The sequence below is a fragment of the Protomyctophum parallelum genome (genome assembly GCF_964188405.1).
Source record: "Protomyctophum parallelum genome assembly, chromosome: 18".
Taxonomy (NCBI): domain Eukaryota; kingdom Metazoa; phylum Chordata; class Actinopteri; order Myctophiformes; family Myctophidae; genus Protomyctophum; species Protomyctophum parallelum.
Genome location: NC_139716.1, coordinates 38300658 through 38323867, shown reverse-complemented (window position 1 = coordinate 38323867; position 23210 = coordinate 38300658). Strand labels below are relative to the sequence as shown.

Here is a 23210-nt window from a genome sequence, read left to right as displayed (position 1 = left end):
CGTTTAAAGGGATTGTGACATTTAAAACACATTTTTGTAGATTTTTTGGCTTTTCTTGACATCAATTTCACCAAAAAAAAACGAAGTTTGAACATTCAGTGTATTCTCTGCTGTCTGGACTTTTGTGAATAATTATGCAAAAATGTCTCATCTGGTTGGACGGCAGAGATATACGTAGATCTCTGCTAAACCTCCGCCCCCTCCCCTCTGCTCCCTGCTCCTCTCTTCCCCGCCCCTCTCCTCTCCTCCCCCTCGTTCCTCTCCTCTCTTCTTCCTCATTGTGACCGCGACTTTGTTTGTTTCAGTAATAATGGCTTCTAGAGAAAAATCTATCTGCTCTGTTGTTGGCTGTGTCAATCAACACAAGTCCTTACACTGGATACCAACTGGTCTAGATGACTCATTTATTTTTGACGGTGACGTTCCTACCAAGTTGTCAAATAAGCGCATCTTGGGTTGACAGGAAAGGGGGAATTACCGACATCTACAGGCTAAAAGAATGTGTTTTTCCATGGCTTCCCAGGATGAACTTTACACATACACAAAAACTCCTGTCAAGAAATACTGGAGTGGAGTTGAGTGTTCAAACTTTTTAGACACGTTTGAAGGACCATGGCCAAGACTTTTAATGTTTTTAAAATTATGTTATAAATCATGTCATAATACCTTTAAGTTAAATAACTCAGAAACTATAAAACATTTCAAAGTAAAAAAGTTCCAGCATGTGTCTCCACAGTAAGCTGAATAATAAAAAGTGTGAATGGAGTTTCTAGGTGAAAGTGATTCCTACTCTACTCCTGACTGACCCCCCCTCGCCTACTATCCTCCTGCCTGACCTCCCCTCGCCTACTCTCCTCCTGCCTGGGGCCCCCTCCCCTGCTCTCCCCCTGCCTGACCCCCCCTTGCCCCTCGCCTACTCTCCCCCTCTGCCCCTACCTACCTACCTACCTACCTACTCTTACCTGACCCCCTTCCTACTCTAGGTGTTGGTGATTTGAACCAGCACCACCCTACTAGGTATTCTACAGATATTATCTGATTCATCCACCGGGCCACTCCTACTCTAGGTGCTGGTGATTTGAACCAGCACCTTCCTGTATGTCGGGTTTGAACCGGCACACTTCTACTAGGTAATCTATGGATATTATCTGATATCTCTACTGTATATACTTTATATCTTTAGAAACAACCAACTACTGTTGGTGATTTGAACCAGCACCACCCTACTAGGAGTATGTCGGCCGGCATACTTCTACTAGGTATTCTATGGATATCATCTGATTTAGCCGCTGGGCCACTCCTACTCTAGGTGTTGGTGATTTGAACCAGCACTGTCATATGTTGGGTTTGAACCAGCAAACTTCTACTAGATATTCTACAGGTATCTGACTTACCCGTTGGGCCATTAACGGCTCACAATTCTCATGGAATTCCAGTGCTGCTTTAAAGTTGTCCTTCTGGATGTCAGTGTTTAAAGCAAAGTTTCACAGCAAAGTGATTAATGTTGGTTTTGAACCATGGACCTGTGGTTCACAAGGTCAGCACCCATCACACTGAGCTAACTGCTGGTTAATACAACAGAGCTTTTCTGTTCTACTTGATGTGAGTGTAGAAAGCAAAGAATAATGTTGGATTTGAACCCAGGACCTTCGCATCACTAGGACAGGGCCCATCTTGCTGAGCTAAATGCCTGTGTCTACAACACAGCCTGTCTCTGCCATTTGATGTCAGTGTGGAAAGCAAAGTGTCACAGTAAAGAATAATGTTGGATTTGAAACCAGGACCTTTGCATCACTAGGACAGCACCCATCTTGCTGAGCTAACTGCCTGTGTCTACGTCACAGCCTATCTCTGGGTTGCCCAATTTATATTGTAAAATCAATGTTGATTTTACTCTGAGAGTGTTGGTTCCATTTGTACACTCTCGGAGTTACAGACCTGTAAGGGTCCATTTGGTTCCAAATTATCATTTAGCTGGGGACCCCTGGAACTCCCACAAGGACCAGACGCCACTTTGGGAACCACTGCTCTACAATACTATTCTTTTATAGCCAGAATTTATTTTTACTTGTTAAACAAATAAACTCATACTGTTTTCCCTCTGGCAAATCAGCCTGAGAGTCATACGGTTTTCTATATCTAATATCTAAATACATTTCAATTGCCGAAACCCAGGATTGAACCAGGGACCTTTAGATCTTCAGTCCAACACTCAATGCCTGACTTTTCTGTGGAAAGCCCACTGGAGGCCGAGAAATCCCCTCGTCTGCACTCTTGATACTGGTGGTGTTGTTGGCGTTTGGAAGCACTCGTCGAAGTCACTAAACGGCCCTTCGTACCACCTGTTTCAAATGTGCACATAATGCAGGAGGCAGCAGCCCGATAATAAAAACAATTAACACCTGCACAGAATTTCTTATTTCTTATTTTATTTCATTATTTTTATGAAACAAAAGCTTGGCAAGCTTGGCCTAGAGCTGCAATGTTGTTGAGTTTAACGTTGTTTAATACAAGCAGATCGCAAACGCAAATTGGATGACTGGTGAGTCAATGGAGGGTATTGCAACTCTAGAAACATTATGAAAAGTCTAGAGTTGCAAATTGCGGCTAATTCTTTTACTGCTTTCTTTGCCAAAAATAGCCGATCTACAAGCTCACATTGCAATGCATTGTGAGCTTGTAGATCGGGTATTCTTTTTTGGCTAATGTTCCCCCAGAATATGTAGGCTAGGGTTCAAGTTATGAAGCGGAATATTCTCTTACAGCACCTTTAAGAGTTTGATAACACAAGTGGACGATAGATTAAATGAACCCTAACCTTAATGATTTGAATAGTTTGAATATCACTGCACTATTGTGAATTATAAGAATAATCTATCTATCCAAATCTTATCCTTGCAGACTGGTAGGTTACTCACCTAGTCACCTTAGTAATAATATTGATGATGCAGCACAGGTTATCCAGCAAAAGGTGGGTGCTTTCAGCAGCAGTGCAAAATACAAACACATGGTAAATAGTGGGGGCTAATGTTGTTGGTGACAGTAAGTCAAAGGCATTTCTCAAAACAGTATACAAAAAACCTGAATGGTCAATTATATTAATAATACCTCCAAAACAGTGAAAATTAAGAAAATAAAGTTGAAGAATCATTGTATTTCATCCAGTTGTGCTTCTGTGTTTTTCATTAACATCAGAATGATTGCCAGTAATGGTACTCTCACAGGATGGCTAGTGCATGTCGCTTACAACAAAATCGTTAATCAATGGCAGTGTGCACACATTGGCCTCAGGTTAAGGTTCCACCGAGATCTGAAATGGGATCGCAGGATTCAGAGTCCTGAGTGCTAACCGTTACACCATGGAACCCAGATTCTGTTAAATCGGGTATTGCCTCATCTTCTTGACAACTCTGATGAAATGTTTGAATAAGTTGTACTAAGAATGTACATGTTCTTCAGGATAAGGTTCTGCCAAGACTTGAACTCGGATGGCAGAATTCAGAGTCCTGAGTGGTAACCATTGTTTTAGCTCAGATAGCCTGTTCTCATCTTCTGGACCACTTTGATAAGCGACTAAATTGTGGTCTTGCAGGAACAGAAGGACTTGTGGCTTTTAAGAACATTGTTAATCAATGGGTATCTGCACAAGACTGGGTACAGCAACGTTCTATGGCCCTCATTTATCAATCGAGTGTAAAATCTGCCACAGATTCGAGTGCAGGTTTCGTAGTACACCCACGTCGCCACGGCATTTATAAAGTGATCGCAAACAGCTGATCCTTCCTTAATTTCGTTCTGACGTTAATAAATGACGGCTGAAATCTATCTGGCACGCCCTTATGAAATCAAGCCTCGCCCTCGTTTTTGCGACATGAACACATGCAATACGACCTGTGGAAACCATGGTTACATGACGAAAAAAGTCAATAAAAACGTTTCCCTCTCATACACACACACAGACGCACGCACACACACGCAACTTGCAAGCCCATGGTGTGTTAAATAAATAAAGAACGAACACTTTTCCCCTCTCGCCTCGCTTGCCTTGCTGCCCGCCTCACCCATGCACACACACGCACGCACATATCGCAACTTAATTGCAAGCAATTGTCACTGTGTCACCGGCGTAGGGTCCATTGGGCCACGGGCCGTGGCCCAGTCAGTTTAGAGCTGGCCCAGTTTAACTTCGAGCCTTGTGCATGTTAGTAAACCACAGCATGCAAGCCGCCTTTGTTAATGGTCCCCCAAACCGTTCACACTTCACACCTATCGGCCGGGGATGTGCTGCCCCCCCGCATGCTAATTTGCCCAGTCAATCATTTGATCCACGCTACGCGCATGCTGTGTGTTGTTAGTTGTAGCCTATATTAAATGATTACATTATTTATTCATTTAATATAGCTATACAACAATATATTTGTGAACGAAAACCTGAACCTGCATGTGAACCATTAATTAAAAAACAAATAGGCGCACACACACGCTGCTGTTTTGCAACATCTCCTCCTCTCCTGACCTGTCTGTCTGTCTCTATCACTGTGGTCCGTTCATGACACCGTGACCATGCACGTTTATGACAATCTATGCAGTGGCTGGGCTGTCTGTCAATATGTGCAGCCTAAACCAGCCTCTGCACTGGCACTGGTCGGCTGGCAGCCTGGCTGGCTGGGTTAGCCTACCTATCTCCGATGCGGTCGGACGGTCCCCTGTACTTACGCTGGCACGCCGGCACAGCACATTTGGCATTCGAGCGACACGTCAGGTTTATCCTTAAAACGGCGAGATGTAACTCAAGAAAGACATGGCTATAGATTGCAGGGGGGCACCGGCATGCGCTCATGCAAAACACTGTTTAAATGGCTTAAGCATCAAGCACGATTTTAATTGTAAAGTTGGAAATCCTTTACTAATTTCATATGACACAAAGACACATTGTTGATGTAGGCCTATTACTTTTTTTCTTTTTTTTTTTTACATGTAGCCCATATACATACACAGTTTTATATTAACATTTTAGGAGTGAATACGTTTCGATGCCTTTGGCAGCCTCTCAGCTGGTCAAACAATGCTGCTCCGCCGTTCTACGACAGAAAAACAAGTGAGGACAAAGCGTACGACAGCTCCCGACCAGACGTGAGTTTTGAACTTTGTCAAGTTCAATTTCAAGCTTCGGCGGAAATGGTAAATGTCGAAAATGTCGGTAATTTCGGCGTGCACCCATATTTTGGCGTACGCACGGTTGATAAATGAGGGCCTATATGTGCAGGATTGCAGATTCAGTAATACATATATACAAAGGTTCCACTGACATTTGAACTCCGATCCCAGGATTCAGAGTCGTGTGTGGTAACCGTTACACCATGGAACCTGCTTATTTAAATTGGGTGTTGCCCCATCTTCTGGACAACTCTGATGAAGTATTTGAAAAAGTTCATGTCCTAAGAATGTGCATGTTCCTCAGGATAAGGTTCTGCTGAGACTTGTCATCATGTTTGCCTGAAAAGGATATAGTGATTTCAAATTTGAGAAATTTACAATGGGGCTCAATGGCAGATAGTGGCACGTCAAAAAATCACTTTCACCTAACAACCAATGAATTCTCAATGGCAATAGCACAAACTTTCTCTCTCTCTCTCTAGGTCGTCCTCAGACGAGCCCTCCATCGTCGTTTCCAGTCATCCCGGTTCTCCATACATCTGGCCAGTTCGTTGGTACTTTGCGCTCCTGCGTCGTTCTTGAGTACATCCACGTACTGTATGTTAGCGTGGGACTACCTCGTGACCGGTGCCCGTGTGTTGGATCCCACAGCACTAGTTTACTGGCTGGCAGCTCTTGGTGTCTTTGGCAGTGTCCTGCTAGTCTCATTCTCCTGGCTGCTATTTTCTGGCTCACCCTTGGCATTCCATCATACAGATTTGTGTCGGTAACATGTGTGCTCTTATTGATGTTGAGTACTGCACGCAACATTCTGGTGTAGCACCCATCGAGAGACTTCTGCAGGGTTGGCTTCAAGGTCCGGCATTCACTGGACTTTGGCATGCTACTAGTCCTACAGTACAGTCTTACACCTAGAAACCCCATTCCAACTATTTAGGTTCATCTTACGGTGGACATGTTTGCCCGAAAAGGAATCTTTGAAATGTTTCATAGTTTTAGTTTAAATATAGTGCTTTCAAATTTGAGAAATTTACAATTGGGCTCAATGGCAGATAGTGGCACGTCAAAAAGTCACTTTCACCTATAAACTCCGTTCACACTTTTTATAATTCAGCTTACTGTGGAGACACATGCTGGAACATTTTACTTTGAAATGTTTTGTAGTTTCTGAGTTATTTAACTTAAACGCCCAATGCATTCTCAATGGCAATAGCACAAACTTTGGCATGCTACTAGTCCCACATACTTACACCTAGAAACGCCATTCAAACTTTGATTTGATGTTTGCCTAAAAATGAATCTTTGAAAGGTTGCATAGTTTTAGAAATATAGTGATTTCAAATTTAGAAATATATAAAGGGGGTCAATGGCAGACTTTGGCACGTCAAAATGGCATTTTCAGGCCTGGGCTGTGGCTCAGCGGTCCAGGCACCTTGGTCGGCAGCCCGAGCCTGGCAGTGTGACGCGGGCTCGATTCCATATCCCGACGGCCTTTACTGCATGTCACTCCCCCATCTCTCTCCCCCATTTCCTGTCAGCCTACTGTACAGTCTGTCCCTCTATAAAAAATCACACCCGTGTGAACCGAGTGGTGCCACTCCCCTCTCTCTCTCTCTCTCTCTCTCTCATTAGCAAGCAGCAGCAGCACTGTCTCTCTCTCTCTCTGTTTCTGGCGGCCCTACTGGCCCCTACTGGTACATACTGGTGCTCATTAACGTCACATAGGTGAACCAACCAACACATGTCACGGACATTGCTGTTCCTTGGAGAAGAGAAGAAGAAATGCGTTCTGGTAAATCAAGTTTACCAAGGGTAACTGGACTAAGCATCAGATACTTGTTTACAGCCAGGCCCACATGGAGCATTTCATGGTAGTGGTTCAATGCCTTGTCCAAGGGCACTTCAACGGTGGTAATTTTAACGTGTCGGACCGCTGATTCGAACTGGCGACCTTCCGATATCTAGCCCGCTCCGCAATCCACTCGGCCACCGCTGCCACGACGAGTGGTTGCACCACTCAAAAAATACAAAATAAAGGTTAAAAGCCACACAAAAAAGGTATTCTGTGGTGTCATAATATATGACTAGGCCACTGTGCCATTGGTAGCAGCCAATTCACACTGCTTTTTTGTTTGTTTTTGAAGTTGTTCTTTTTTAAATCGGTCTTGAAAGTAAATACTTGAGGGGGGTTTGAACCCACAACCTCCAGGTCATGTAGCCAGAGTGCTAACTCACTGCCCTACTTGCTACCTGCCACAACACACTCTTCCTTTGCCTTTGAGTAACAACATTGATACAAAAATAAAATAAAATAAATAAAAAAGGAGATTTGTCTATAGAGGTATGCGCGTGACATCATCGTACCTGGAAGTTATGCGGGAACGCCCACTGAGTGTCAAAAAAGCCCATTCATCCAAACAGAAAAGTCCTGTCTGATTGCAAATGTTAAACTCACCAACATTGCAGCTGAACGAAAAGCTTGAATTATCCTCTTTTTATCTGCAAAGTTTTTGTTTCATGAAAATCCACCATAGAAACGTTATGAGCTACTTTCTGTCAAGAAATGCCCTGCATTTGATTAGAGTTTGGAAGTGCTTGTTTTCAATAACACAACATTTTGCTGCCTCCCATTATGCGACATTTAGAAACAGGTGGTACGCAGGACGGTTGAGTGATTTCCAATGAGCGCTTCCAAACTCCAACACTGTTTTGCCACTCAGTCTAGATGAGGGGGGCGTGTCCTGATGGGAAAATCATGCATGTGCATACTCTCTATTGTTTGTATGTGCTGTTGTTTATCCACAGGTTCAAGTCCTGGCTCCGACAGAGTGTCCCTTGTGATTGTGACAAGTCAAATGGCTTCATAGTATGCCGTCCGAAACCATGAACTAAATCCTCCAAAATCACGAAAAACGACATGCTAATATACGCTATAGTATGCCGTACGTACGTACGAACCCACACACACACACACACACACACACACACACACACACACACACACACACACACACACACACACACACACACACACACACACACACACACGGACGGACGGACGGACGGACGGGCGGATGGAGTGCAAAACATACTCCACACACTGGTGGAGATAATAAATATAGGTGGACCTGGATTGGCCATGTCAACACAATCCCAAAAGTGGCATTACACTGGACCCCAGAAGGCAAGAGAAGGAAAGGGAGGCCTAAAATGACATGGCGTAGGACGATAGAGGAGCTCCAGCAACAATATCAGAGCTGGGGGACCATAGAGAAGATGGCCAAAGACAGATGCAAGTGGAGAAACTCTGTTGCTGCCCTATGCGCCAGCCGGCGTAAATGGGGATAAGTAAGTAAGTACTATTTTGATATAGTACTTATAGCTATAGAGTGTTTGTTCAGTAATAGGGGTGTCTCTGACTCTCCAACACTTCAGCAAACAGAAAAGGAATTTTCAGGTCATACAGGTTACAGGATAAACAAGTGAAATGAGCAGAACTGTAACAGAGATGATAAATGGATACTCTCTCCTAATTGGCTTACATTTTTCAATGCACCTGAACATTTATTTCTTATTAAAGAGCTGTAGAGAGAGGGAGACCCCGTTACTGAACTAACAGCACTATAACTTACCCTACCTCTTAAGTTAAATTATTTAATTAATTAATTTCATTAGCAGGATTATGCCCACATCAGGTAAACGTTCACAGAGGAGAGATATCTCAAATGTAAGGGTAAAGAAATCATGCACATACCCAGAGTTAACAAAGTAGCAGACAGAGAGCTTGTCAGGTAGTGTGGCTTGAAGTTTCTGGGCGTAGTTTACAAGGTTGTCGTGTAGGAAGCGAGAGTTGGTGTTCAGCAGTTCCATCTGCTCAGCCCCAGCCTTCACAACATCTGGGTGGCTGTGGCCCACTGAGGAATCAATGAAAGAACACGAGGATTAGAGCACACATGCACTTCCAAACGCTTTGTAGCAAACACAAGTCGATACTTCAGACACATCCATTTCCATGTTGTCTTGTGGGCAGTAATGGCGGTTTCCCAGGAACATGTGTACTGTATGTTGAACATGTGTAACATATAGTAGTAAGTTGCGTGGCAGAACACCTCTCCACAATTTCCATATGTGACTGTCACAATATGGAAATTGTGATGGCTTGTTGCCTGTTGATAATATTATACATTGCAATTGAAATCGCATCGCGTTTTCATTATAATACTGCAGTGCTGGGTTGAACACACCGTCACAGCCTCGCGCTGCAATTGGCTAAAAGTTTAAATCCCCTCCGACGTCCCGAGTAGTAAACTGTAGTGGATATAAACAGCGCATTCAGCCACAGGGGGGGAAAGGGGGAGTGTGCTGTTGCAGGAGAACACCTCAGCATCATAATATAGGAAAAGATACAGGGGGAAAAGGCCAAAAGAATACATTTATATATATTTTAAATTATGGCTGAAAACTTGTCTATATCACCTTTAAGTAAAATCTGAGTCTACAGACTTTCCCTTGTAACTTGACTATTTATACACTGTAGTATTGATACTTTTGCTTAAAGGACCTATAACATAAAATTCAACTTTTTCAATTTCTTTTGTGTTTTTGGGGCTCCCATGTGTGTTTTCTATCCCCACAAATAACCAATTTTGAACAATCAGGCCTTCATGTCATATGGGTGTTTTAATGGAAATTGCTCTCAGAAACAGCTCATCTGATTTTGGCCTCATCGTGATGTCATCAATGTCACCCTACTTTGTATAATTCCTCCATTTCTTCAGTCTTCAGTTGCAAATTTGCATTTCCACTTTGTTTACAATGTCCACCATTGTTGATTTTCAAAGCTGGCATGGAATGGAAACAAGCCTGGTTTTATCTAGCATGAGTATTATAATGACTCAAATATTAAATAATCTGCATATCAGTACCCTCTCCACCTCAGGACAGTGTGGTACTGCAGCTAAAACTGCTTTCAAAGTCCAGAAAGAATTGACAAGGCCTGGTTATATCAGAGTGGTGATTTATAAATTATAAATAACTTTGAGGGACATAGACAATATGATTATTAAATATTAAAAGCAGTTTTAAAATGCATGTTATTTGCGCTTTAAGTAAAAAATAAGAGTACTTCCTCCACCTCTTGCAAAATGCGGGTGTGAGCTTACCATGGGCTACGTTGTTTATGCAATCCAAGTAACGCTCCCTTTTTTCATCATACATGTACTGGCCTTTGGCTCGCACAATCTTGATTGGGTCATGGCTGAAGAACACCTTGCAAGATGGCCTGCAATGGAAGATCCACAATGATTGCAAATGCAATGAGCACTAACTATGAGACCCATGTCTGTCTGTCTGTCTGTCTGTCTGTCTGTCTGTGTGTCACACTGTAACACCACCCTTCCGCCACCAGAGGGCGCAGCTGTATCACACACAAAACAAACACACACACACACACAAAAACGTAACTTAATTTTTTTTTAAGAAACTTAAAGAAAATATACAAAAACAACCACACACACGCATGCACACATACACACACACTAAAAAAAGATCTTAAAAAAAACGTAACTTTAAAAATAAATCTTAAAAAAACCCACTAAATTTACGAGCTGCGTTCGCTTCCCGCGTTCGCGCGTCTTACTTGTATACTGGTATGTATGTGTAGCAGGGTTTACAACTTCATAATAGTAGATAATGCTTAACGTGGAGGGAAAAAAGCTGAAAGGATGCCACCAGTGTTTTTCTCACATTTGGATCACTATCCATCATTGTCAGAACAGGAAGAACTAGAAAATTCGCAATTTAAAAAAATTGCAGAGTGTGGTTGCCGCAGTGGCTTACATATGCCCCTCCCACTAATATTGCCAGCCAATTACAATTTCAAGTCACACCTTAGATCACGTGTAAGTAATTCGGAAGGGATTTAACCCCCAAAATTCATGTTTATGCGACAAACGGTTACATTTCTCGCATTTACGGCGCCCCCTATGGATGAAAATGGATTTGCTTTTAGAACTTGGTTGATTGAACCACCCCGGACATGTGATTCAAATTTGGGATGGATTGGACATTCCGTTCGTGATTTATGGAATTTTTTGTGATATAGGCCCATTCTACTAACTTCGGAAGACGATTACGGCCGAACGATACGCACTACCAAAATTCTGCAGTTGGTGTTTTAATCGGATAGGTCCAGAGATCATGTGTGCCGATTTCTGTGAGATTTGGACAAAATCTGTAGGAGGAAAAGCAAAAAGTGTGTTTTGGACAAAAATCTAAATGGCGGAAAATCTATCATGGCGGAAATGGGCGTGGCCTATATTGGGGAGATGCGTCATGACCCAAGGAATCCAGGGAAAAAATCATTTTGATTTTACGACCTACGGTTCAAGAGTTATAAGCCAAAAGGTAAAGTGGGCTGTTATAGCGCCACCATGAGGCCGACCGATAACATTTCAATGTTAAATAATTTTAGTGATAATGTTGAATTTATCCTCCAAGGTTTGTAACTATAGTGATTAGAGTCTCCGAGGAAAAAATACTTGAATGTGATTTTTTGCCTTTTCCCATTCATGTCAATGGGGAAATTTAATTCACTAATAAATTCATATCAATTAAACTATACAACATTTCTCTTAACAAAATACAAGCACACGATTCCGGTCAATTTGACATATGGCTCAAGTGCGTACAGTCAAAACTGTGGGAGGTATAATGCGTCAAACTAAAGACTACTCCAGTGAAATAATAATAGGTAATACTGTACGTAAAGTGTTACAGTTACTAGAGTCTGGTTGCCCTTTGGGCAACCAGACTAATAAAATAGGTTTCATTACATTATTTTTCATTTATTTTTATTTTTTATTTGAGGTTTTATGACCTCAATTACACCCAACAAAACGGAACTTTGAACATTCAGTGGATTTTCTGTGGTCTGGGATCTTCTCTGTGTCTGTGAAGCCTTTTGAGCTGCAATGGAAACAGGCAAATGTATGGGATTTGAGCACTTGTTTGAGCCAGAAAACCCCAGATCACAGAAAATCTATACTGAATGTTAAAAGTTCAGGTTTTTTACATGTCTACATGTCTTGTCTTGTTTTATTGTGTAGCCCGATAGCAGACAAATACCATACTCCACATACTTTTGGCTGCACCCAGACAGTTGTTGTTGTTGTTGTTGTTGTACTATTACTAACTAGGGCCAACTTAGCCATTGGGCCGGTGGGGCCGCGGGCCAGGGGCCCTTGGCCCTCGGAATGCGCTGTACTGGGTTTGAAGCCCTGAAAAGGGCTCCTGGGGACCATCATTTGCTGTTGATTGTGTTAAATTTAGGTAAAAAAAGAAAAGAAAACAGAAACCCCCCCAAATCTCGCCCCAGGGCCCTTGTGGGTGTTAATCCGTCCCTGCTACTAACCTGCACCATGTAGAATTTCTATTTTTCATTTTAAGTATCTTACAGGCCATGGGTTCCCAAAGCGAGTTCCAGGGGTACCTATAGCTCAATATAGGAACCAAATGGAGTGGACCTTCATTGGTCTGTAACTCAGAGAGTGACAAATGGAACCAAATGGACCCTTATGTGTCTGTAACTCAGAGAGTGTACAAATGGAACCAAATGGACCGTTATGGGTCTGTAACTCAGAGAGTGTACAAATGGAACCAAATGGACCGTTATGGGTCTGTAACTCAGAGAGTATACAAATGGAACCAAATGGACCCTTATGTGTCTGTAACTCAGAGAGTGTACAAATGGAACCAAATGGACCCTTATGTGTCTGTAACTCAGAGAGTGTACAAATGGAACCAAATGGACCGTTATGGGTCTGTAACTCAGAGAGTATACAAATGGAACCAAATGGACCCTTATGTGTCTGTAACTCAGAGAGTGTACAAATGGAACCAAATGGACCGTTATGGGTCTGTAACTCAGAGAGTGACAAATGGAACCACATGGACCCTTATGTGTCTGTAACTCAGAGAGTGTACACATGGAACCAAATGGACCCTTATGGGTCTAACTCAGAGAGTATACAAATGGAACCAAATGGACCCTCATGTGTCTGTAACTCAGAGAGTGTACAAATGGAAATGGACCCTTATGGGTCTGTAACTCAGAGAGTGTACAAATGGAACCAAATGGACCCTCTCAGAGTTAAATTAACAGTGGTTTTACAATATAAATTGGGGTACCAGAGATAGAAATGCCATTAAATCGGGGGGTCCGTAACCTAATGCGTGTGAAACTGAGGGGTCCATGAAATTAATATGTTTCCGAATCACTGCTAGAGCCGTAAAAATCCTCCCATATCGGGGTCAAATGGGGGGTCCGTGGCCTAATAAATGTTGATTTGGGGGTCCTTGACATGAAAAGGTTTGGGAACCACTGCAGTAGGCTATATATCCTACATAGCCATACGATTTTGAAAGCACAGGACATCATTAGTAAATGTAATGAGGCTTAATGAGACAAAGGCTACTACAAAGGCTAAAACATCTGAGCTGACTTTAAAACGGTTATGGCCTACTTCAAAAACCTTAGAGAACCACAGGGGATATAACTGTGAGATAACGTTATACCCTCTCAGTCTATAGAAGCATGTGTGGGGTGGGCAGCATGCAGCCATTGTGGTGTGGTCTGTGGTGGTATGGCAGGTGTTTACTAGAGGTGAAAATACAACAGAAGCTATAGAGCACTGTTTTCCAAACATTGAGGACCTGGGGGTTGTGTACCAATTTTTATGGTAAATATTCCTGTAATTTTGGTTTCCTATACATTTTGTTGAATTTGAATTATTATTTCAATTTTTGTTTCTCAAATTTTCAATAACAAATTCAACATTCAAACATACCGGTATTTCAAAATAATTTCCTAGATAAATACAAAAATCTAATTTAAAGATTAAAAGGAACTGAATATATAATAGCAGATCTGCAATTAAGCTCACAACAAGCTTGTAGATTGTTTAATGTTTTGTTTGGGTAGGCTATAGATAAAAAAAAATCTTAAACTTTAAACACTTAATTTTAATTGTATTTGGGGTTCTTGATGGTATCCTCCTATATTTGCCTATAGGACATGTCATGTTGTCTGTTGATTGTCATGCACTTGAACGTGGAGATTGATTTGTGCATGACCGTTCAAAACTTTTACTTCAATGTAACACGCGCACATGCATTCCATGCAGTTAACACATGATCCATATAGAAATAATGCGTTTCCATACCCGACGTGCTTCTTCCTCAAGTCGATGGTCTCGCTTTTGTTGAAAACTTCCGTCGTCATCCTGATGTTTGTTGTTCAATGCGAACCGAATTTTCCCGAAAACAATAAACTCTTGTCTCTCATATGCACGGACCGGTCACGGACGGACAGCTTGACAGCAGCGGAGCAGCTGAGCCTACCGCAAGATCGTGCACAGTCTCGCTCACTTATTGGTCCTTGTTATGCACAAGGGCGCGCACGCGCACTCACACACGCACGGCAGAGCCTCTCTCACACTAGGCTCTATATGTGCGACCTCCTATGCCCCCTAGGCGTCACAATAATAATTTGCCATGCTATCTGGTGATCAAGTCAAGTGAGTCGAGATCCTCCTTTCAAATTATTTTGTCATCGTGTTCACTCAATATGTTCATGTAACTGTATTTCTATATATCTCTGCTGTCGGGAGGAATCTTCTTAACTCCAAAATCTTAATTTTGCAGGAAATGGAAAAACATTTAATTCATTTTTCAGAAATGAGCTGCAGGGTAACAGGTCATCTCGCCCCTTTGCCAACTCGCCCCCGCGAAAACTGAAGACGGCCCGCCCCGGAATTTCAAAAAGTTAAGACAGCTCACCCCCAAAGCATGGACATCTCGCCCCACAGCGTGGATATCTCGCCCCAAAGCACGGATATCTCGCCCCATGTTTATTTCGTGTTTATTTTTACCTTATTTCTCATATTAGAACATTTAGAATCAATGTTGTTTGTCAAAGGAGAACATTTAGAACCAGTTTGTTGTTGTTGTTGTTGGTCAAATGAAAATAATGCAAGGATAATGAATGGCTCACCCCCTCCAATGTTCTGGAAATTCTATTCTGGAAAGGTGTTCCATTCCTCCATTCTTACTGAAATTTGTTGTTGTTCCTGTACTATTCTGCTATGTCTGCCTAAAAGTACAGTACATGAAATTCCATTCTGGTAAGGTGTTCCATTCCTCCATTACTGAAATTCTCCTTCTACAGCACTGCCACCCAAGTGTGGAATGCCCTGAACCCCTCCCTCAAAAAATGCAAAACGCTGGTGTCCTATAAAACAGGCCTAAAAATCCACCTTTCAGCATGCCTAGTCTAGTGACTTATAACCCCTTCTTTGTTCCCCAACCTGTACATAGTTTTGGTATTTTTACCTTTTATGATGATTAGATTTTTGTTATTTTTCATGTCATGATTATGAATTGAATACCCAGGATCTGAATGGAAACAAGAAGAAGCAAGGACTAGGGATGCCCAAATATGGAGTGGTGTGATGTCAGAACAGGCCAGCTCCATATGGAACCTGAGCTGGGGTCCTGTCCAGAGCCTGGGCAGAGGCCTTTTGTGGCGGTCCTGGACAACCGTGGGTCCGACCGACTCGACACCGGGCACTGCACTGTGAACTCCCTGTGGGGGTGTGGAACGTGTGTCAAATTTGAAATGTAAAGCCAGACATGGCTGGGGTCATGTTTGCATGTTTGGAATTGTAACAGCTGAAATCAATAATATATCAATATTCAGATATTAACCTGCGGGCCACATTAAGTGAAGGTTCAAAAGACTTAATTCACAGTGTATTTGAAAGACTGTTTATTTGGCTCCAACAGTAGGCTACAGTCAAATGAAAGGTTACCGTGAAATGTGCAACAAGAACTTACAATACATTTCAATCAATATTTAAGGAAAAAGAGTAACAAATGTAGAACTGAAAATAAACTCACTAGCACTTCCGAAAAGCAAATCTTGAAAGCCACAAGTTTGAAAATGTTATTAATTTGAGTGATTATTTGAGAGTATTGACTGTTTAAATCTTGGTACAACCTCTTACATCAATGAAAGTAGCCTACTATACACTGTGTACACAACAATAGCATTAGTACTTATTGTTAATGAGTCGTTGCGCCACTCACATCATGATGCGCTGTGAGTTTGTAGATCAGCTATTTTCGGTTCGCAACACCGGCAAACAATTAGGCATATATCAGCATTATTGTACTTTCCCACATTCATATGCAAGCTACTACCAGAATAATGTAATGTTACTTAGTGTTGACTGTACCTCAATCGGAAAATAGAACTGTTACACCAAATGTATATTCCATAATACTATGATGTTGCTTTCCGACAAGAACTGATCTACATGGAGTACTGTACTGTAAATTATGCTTTAAGAGACTTATAAGGATCAAGGATCAGGTTTATAAGGATTCAGATTATATTTGAGAAGAATGACCTGTGAGTTAAGAGTAATCCTAAATCAACTCATTTACGCTCAAATGACTTGAGATGTGACTCTTGATCCTTTGTGGTCTTATACACAGTGATATTTCTTAAGGGAAAGAAATACAAAATACAAATGAAAAGAAAAGAAAATATCTGTCCTGGCAGGTCTATTTCAAGACAAATTGAAGAAGACAACTGGTGGAGACATTGTAAAGGTTTTTCTTAAGTAATACTGAGATGTAAATGAATGTGTCATATTGTTTGGCATTTCTGCAGATGAACTAGCACAATTTGTGAAAATATAGGAAAAAACAACCGTTATGTCACAATACATTAAGCAAAAAATAAGTAGCTGCTGACACTCCTAGCACAGTGCCTTTGGATAGCAAATGATTGTACTGTGACAATGGCTGGAAATCAATAGACAAAATTTTTTAAAATAAATGCAATGAACATTCGGCAATACAATACAACTTTGAAACATGATTAAAGGGACCAATTTTGAAGGCGAAAACAAATCAAACCAATTCCAGGTCAAAGGTCAGTATTTACATAATTTTGTTTGTTCTTTAGGCAAATAATTCTTTGTCAGGGTATAGTGGTAGTTCGAGAATAACATGAGGAAAAAAATGGCACTATATAAAAACACGCTCAGGTGATCATATTTTTGAGCTGCATTTGATTTTGCACACATCAATAAAAGTATGAATTGCACTTTTTTTGTCAAAATGAGCATATATTTCAACAGTACATTATCCACTATACATATATCAAATTACATTCAATAAAGAGACAGAGAGAGAGAGAGAGAGAGAGAGAGAGAGAGAGAGAGAATAAAGAGATGTGGAGAATTGCAATAACTTTAACTTACATCTGCTGTTGTGTTGGCTATATGACCTGACAAGCACTCAGCCCGTCAATTGCTGCTAGGCATATTCTTTAGTGTTTGGACACTCACATAATATAAAAACCAAATGAGTACCATGGTAAGGTGTGCTAAGTCAAACTCAAGCTCAACTGTAGGTTTCATAATGGTGACCAACTTCCTTCACATTGTACCATTTCTAATTTCTATAAGCTACTCTTTCACTGAGCCTTGGCGTGATCCGGAGAATCCATCGTGTCAACACTTACACGATGGAAACTGACTTCAGATTATCAAAACTGCTGCCTTTTGAAAGGAATGCCTGGAGGAACCAACAATGCTTTCTTTAAGAATAGAAAAATAAATAATGCACCACTTACAATTGTGAAACAAATATAAAAGTATATGCACAAAGAATACTTAAAATTGTTACATACAAAACAAAGAAAATCCAAAACAAACAAATGAACACAAAACCCTATTATCGGGGTCTTGCCACTGGTGAAGTGCACTGATCGAACTATTGTTAACATATTTAACAAATAGCACCATTATTAGGATAAAATTCAGATGAACCTCTCATGTATAACATAACAGTTGTACAATCAATTATAATTTTATAAACCATGTGGAAATATGCTTGTATGAATCAAACTGTCTTGCTGCTTAAACTTGCTGCATGCTTCACCCATTCTAATCATTACTTCATATCATTGATCTTCGTTAATGTTCAATATACGGTGGTACCATTTTGTGTCTCAGAGGTGGGGTGTTGACAGTTCAGAAATCTGCTAAACGAGGGAAATCATCGGTAGGCAGGTTGGTCATTTCAAACAAGAGCACAATTTCTATTTTTCTTTCCATTTTGTTTTAACAATGTCTTCTATTTTCATGCATGCTAATTGCTAACTTTCCAAGGACTCAGGGAGACAAAGGCTGTAGTTTCCATTACTTTAGAATCCCCATTGATTGATAGTAAGCAGGTTTCTGAACTGTCCGCATGCAGTCCAACTGGGAGCTGCAGATTGAGTAGAGAACTGGTGCCATCTTATCAAATTAATTATAAGCATTCATTATTAATTAATTAATTAGCATTAGTGAGGACCAATTCTATGAATGTTGAAAATGGGTGATGTGCTCCTTTTAACAATTCTTAGAAATTACAGTAAATCAAATGTTTTAATCACCACTTTGCATAGGTGTTACTCTGTTAAAAGGCATCCGCATCATAAATAACATGACATAATTCATAAAATTGATATACCTTGAGTGGGAGTGTACAGTATGCCGCAACACTGCTCCACCACTTTGATCTATTTGACATGGAATGTGACTTAACTGGCCACCCATCACATTATGGTTTAGAAATGGAAGCATGCCCAAACATATGAGATGAGCATTTTTGTGTCATATTCATATAGCTAGCCTGCATTTATAGTATCTGGTTTCATTTGTTACTTTAGTTTACACAATTAAGTCAGTCCTGCAAATGAGTGCTAACCCAACTGAGGTTGCAGCAAAAGCAGTATTTTTGCGTTTGCTGAAAAATAAATGGACTTGATCAAAATACTTATATTCGCGAAAAGGAACTGAAACTTAGACATTATGTTACATCTGTCAGTGTAATTCTGTTAAATCAAGAAATGCACAATATAAGTCCAAGAAATAGTATTCCATGCAGTGAATTTACAACACTGTACCAACAATATTCCGTATACGTTTTTTTTTTACAATGAACAAGTATCTTATTTACCATAAACACCAGGCGTGTCAGTGCTTGTACAAATATTGTTCGAATGTTGCGCAAGATCAGTGGCTGTGTGTACTGTATACTGTATTGAAATATGGTTGAATATCCAGGACCACCAACCCAAATTCCCTTTGTGTTGCACATATTAACACGACCTTGTTGCAGTTACTATGCTGTTTAAACATTCAGTAAAATCAATGCTCAATACACATTAACAACAGTGCGTTGCTATAGTGTATTCGTAACACCGTGACAACACTTACTGTCCTTGGGGTAAATCACCAATTCCAATAACTCAAATTATGATTAAAAACTTGTACATTTCATATAAAGGAATGAATAACAAAAGCTTGAGGCACCAAAGGCTATCATATACAATATAAACAATGATGAGTAAAAACAAGGAGTAAAAATTCAAAATATAATAACAATAATACAAATAAAAATTAAAAAAGACAGCATTCTACAAACGCTCTCGAGCGCCGTCTCTGACAACACGCGAATGCTTTAGCTGATCAGTCACCATGGAGATCGATCTGCAGGAAACAAACTATGAACAACTCTCCAACGATCCAGTTGCCTTTTGCTCTAGAGGAATCCAGAGCAGGCCAGTCCAATCTCTGTGAGTCCTGGTTGGTCATAATTTGTTTTCCTGATCAGTGCACTAAACCTTTCTGAGCTTTCCCTCTCGCCCGGCCCGCGACAGTAGGGACCGCTGGCTCAGTCAGAAGTATAGACATGGGGTGAGGGGGGTCTTCGACACGCTGTCCCCTGGACCATGCTATAGTGCACCAGCGGAGCAATCTGCAGAAGCTTGGGAGAATCCCACTGCAGGCATCACCTCAATAAAGTAACAATAACCCAACAACTCATCTCTTTTACTTTCTGGGGGATCAACTGTTTTTTTCAGGCTACCAGCCATGGCGTGACTCCCTTGGGAAGATTAGAAGAAAGCAAGAGGTACACAGATTACTAATTCAGAGCTCTGGTGATTTTTCTTTGCTAATAGCAAAATGTTAGTGTTTCTTTTTTTTCCCTTTACCTTTTGTCTTTTTGTTTGCAGAAGCCATATTTGAACCACACAACAATTAACATATGTATGTACAATACATATAAATATATAGTTTCAGTATTGGGGCTCATGCTTTTGGGAGGGGGAGCAGGGATGCAATGCTCAATTTGAGATGTTTTTTTTGTATTTTTTTTAGTCCTTTGTGGCATGAATGGATGGTGAGCTTTGTTGACAGCATAAAGAACACACATACATACACACACACACACACACACACACACACACACACACACACACAAAATAACACCTAGCGCTTGGTGTTAGAGAGAGCCAGTCCAGACCCCTGCAAACATCTCCTCCTCCACTTGCTCAATCCTCATCCTCCAATTTCTTCCTTCCAGCCCCCATCGAACCAGACCGGCTTGTGACGCTCCCAGTCTGCGCCATGCAAAGACTAGGAGACAAGTTCTGCCACTGGCCGTGGGGGGTCTGAACTCCACAGAGTGAGCGGGGACACACACAAAGTTTTCCACACGGCGAGGTGAGTAGAAGCAGCTTAGGATGTGACACTCTGGGATGTTTTGCTCTTTTTCTTTTCCTTATCATTGATTTCGTTTTCGCGTGAGATTGTTTTTTCTTCCATTACAAAAACTATAAATACATATAAGAAGCATTATTTACAAACTCCATGCGGTTCAGGTTAGAGCGATCACTGCAAGAAGAAAAAAACACAAGAGAGATAGAGATGGTAGAGATGAATGATATCAAGTTGGAGTAAGACATGTGTTGACAGTTGACACAGTGACACAGAAATCTTTCACGTCATTGCGAGGTGACATTCATTTGAGATTAACTGCATGCAGGTTTTGGGATGGGTAAGATTTAAGACCACACCAGTGAAATGAACTTGAATGCACAACAAATGTACAAAATATTCAGAAAACTCAAATTTAAATATATATACACACAGTCACACACACACACACACACACACACACACACACACACACACACACACACACACACACACACACACACACACACACACACACACACACACACACACACACACACACACACACACACACACACACACACACGCACGCAGTCACACACACACAGACACACACACACACACACACACACCAGAGCTTATATATTGGCTATTTTTGCTATTAGCCATATGACAAATATAATTGCTTTCTAGGCTATTACTATTTATATATCAAGGGGGGTACTTTGCCATAGGTGCCATTCTACATTCAGCATTATAAATCACTCTGGATAAGTGACTACAATTCCATAAAACGCATATGGATTATGGAGGTAAGGCCTCACTCACACCTTCGCAACAGACTGATGTATGCTTGTTGTATACAAAGGGTGTGATACATCTTGCCCCAATGCATTTCCAATGGGAGTCACATGGTTTTGACACAACATTTGTGTTGTATGAGGGGGAGCGGGGCAGTCGAAACACAGCCGAAAGCCATACAACAGCTTGTAGTCCAAAATGTTGTATCAAACCATGTGACTTCCATTTGAAATGCATTGGGGCGGCCATGACACTTACATCTTGCTTACATCTAGCATGCATCAATGTTGTATGCTAGACCGAAAGGTGTGAGTGAGACCACTGGTCAAACAAAGAGCCTTGACAGAACTGAGAGATGGCTTCTGCAGAGTGGGCTGCAACTAAACATTCAAGCAACTGTGGTCTGAATATTTTGCGTATTTGCAGTGGTGGAAAGTAACTAAGTACATTTACTTAAGTACTGTACATTAAGTACAAGTACAATGTTGAGGTATTTGTACTTGAGTACATAAATATTGTACTTTTACTCCACTACAATAATTTGAAAACTTTAGTTACTTTTTTTTAGTTGTGATTAGGAAAACATACATTAACCACTTCAGCCCTATATACATTTAGGCCATTTGAAAATAGCAGATCTACAAGCTCACAATGCATCACAATGCGACGCATTGTGAACTTGTAGATCTGCTATTTTCAAAAGATTGTGTACACATTTTGAACTTGTGAAATGAGACACTCTGCGATATCAGTACGTTTACTTGTAGTACTTTAAGTACATTATTTGCACTTCTACTTCTACTTGTAACAGAGTACATCTACATTGCACTATTGGTACTTTTACTTAAGTAAAACATTTGTGTACTTTTTCCACCACTGTGTATTTGTATAACGACATACAGTAATTGTGCTTTTGAAGCATGTGATATTGCTGTAAATGTCTCTCACCTTCTGCCAGCATCCAGGCATCGGTAGTCCATCAGGACCCTGATGAGGAAAGCGCAATGGGGAAGATAGGTTTGATTAGAAGCAATGAGAATGGTTGAAGCAGTGTTGATTTTGACAGCAAATTTAGATTTTAGTTTTAGTCATAGTCTCTTGAATAGTTTTAATTTAGTTTCAGTCACATTTTAGTCACCTGGAGTGTTTTAGTGTTAGTCTAGTTTTAGTCGACTAAGGGCTCCATTTTCTTCTTTGCCTTTTTGACTATTTTGTAAAAAGTAAAAAAAGGCAAAGAAGTTTAGGGATAAGGGGTTTAGCGGTGACGAAAATGGAGCCCTATATGTCATAAGATTTTAGTCGACTAAATCTACAGTTGATTTAGTTGACAAAATGTATTTTGGCGGGCCTTGAGGCCATCGTAATGACTGATTTTACACTTACCGATCTACAAGCTCACAAGGTCACTAGTCCTTTCCTTACATTTTAGTCTAGTTTTTATTTGTTGACAAAATTGTCGATATATTTTGTCTTAGTTTTAGTTATCATAGCTTAGTTTTCATTTAGTTTCCATTTCGTTTTCATCAGTGAAAAATGGTAGTCGAGTCGAATGGTAGTCATAGTTACTCAATACTGGGTTGAAGCAATGGTATAGGAACTATAATATTTTAATATTTTAACTTTAAATCAGTGTAAAATGGCCTTTTTTACACT

General features: G+C 40.8%; 2 protein-coding genes across 4 annotated transcripts in view; both read right to left on the bottom strand.

The window, feature by feature from the left end:
- Positions 1-14542, bottom strand: part of etnppl (ethanolamine-phosphate phospho-lyase) — an 85308-nt gene extending 70766 nt beyond the window's left edge. The window contains exons 1-3 of one of the 2 annotated variants that reach the window (XM_083788438.1): positions 14379-14542; positions 10320-10438; positions 8912-9071 (exon numbers count right to left, since the gene is read on the bottom strand). In XM_083788438.1, the coding sequence (XP_083644564.1) occupies positions 8912-9071; positions 10320-10438; positions 14379-14437 (338 nt within the window). In that variant the 5' untranslated portion in view covers positions 14438-14542. The remainder of the gene's footprint in view (positions 1-8911; positions 9072-10319; positions 10439-14378) is intronic. The other variant, XM_083788437.1, reaches the window with a different exon arrangement.
- A 1425-nt stretch (positions 14543-15967) lies between these two features.
- col25a1 (collagen type XXV alpha 1 chain) overlaps positions 15968-23210 on the bottom strand; it is a 193051-nt gene continuing 185808 nt past the window's right edge. For both annotated transcript variants that reach the window (XM_083788970.1, XM_083788971.1), the window contains 2 exons: positions 22506-22544; positions 15968-20163 (listed from right to left, as the gene is read on the bottom strand). In XM_083788970.1, coding sequence (XP_083645096.1) covers positions 20137-20163; positions 22506-22544 — 66 coding nt within the window. In that variant the 3' untranslated portion in view covers positions 15968-20136. The remainder of the gene's footprint in view (positions 20164-22505; positions 22545-23210) is intronic.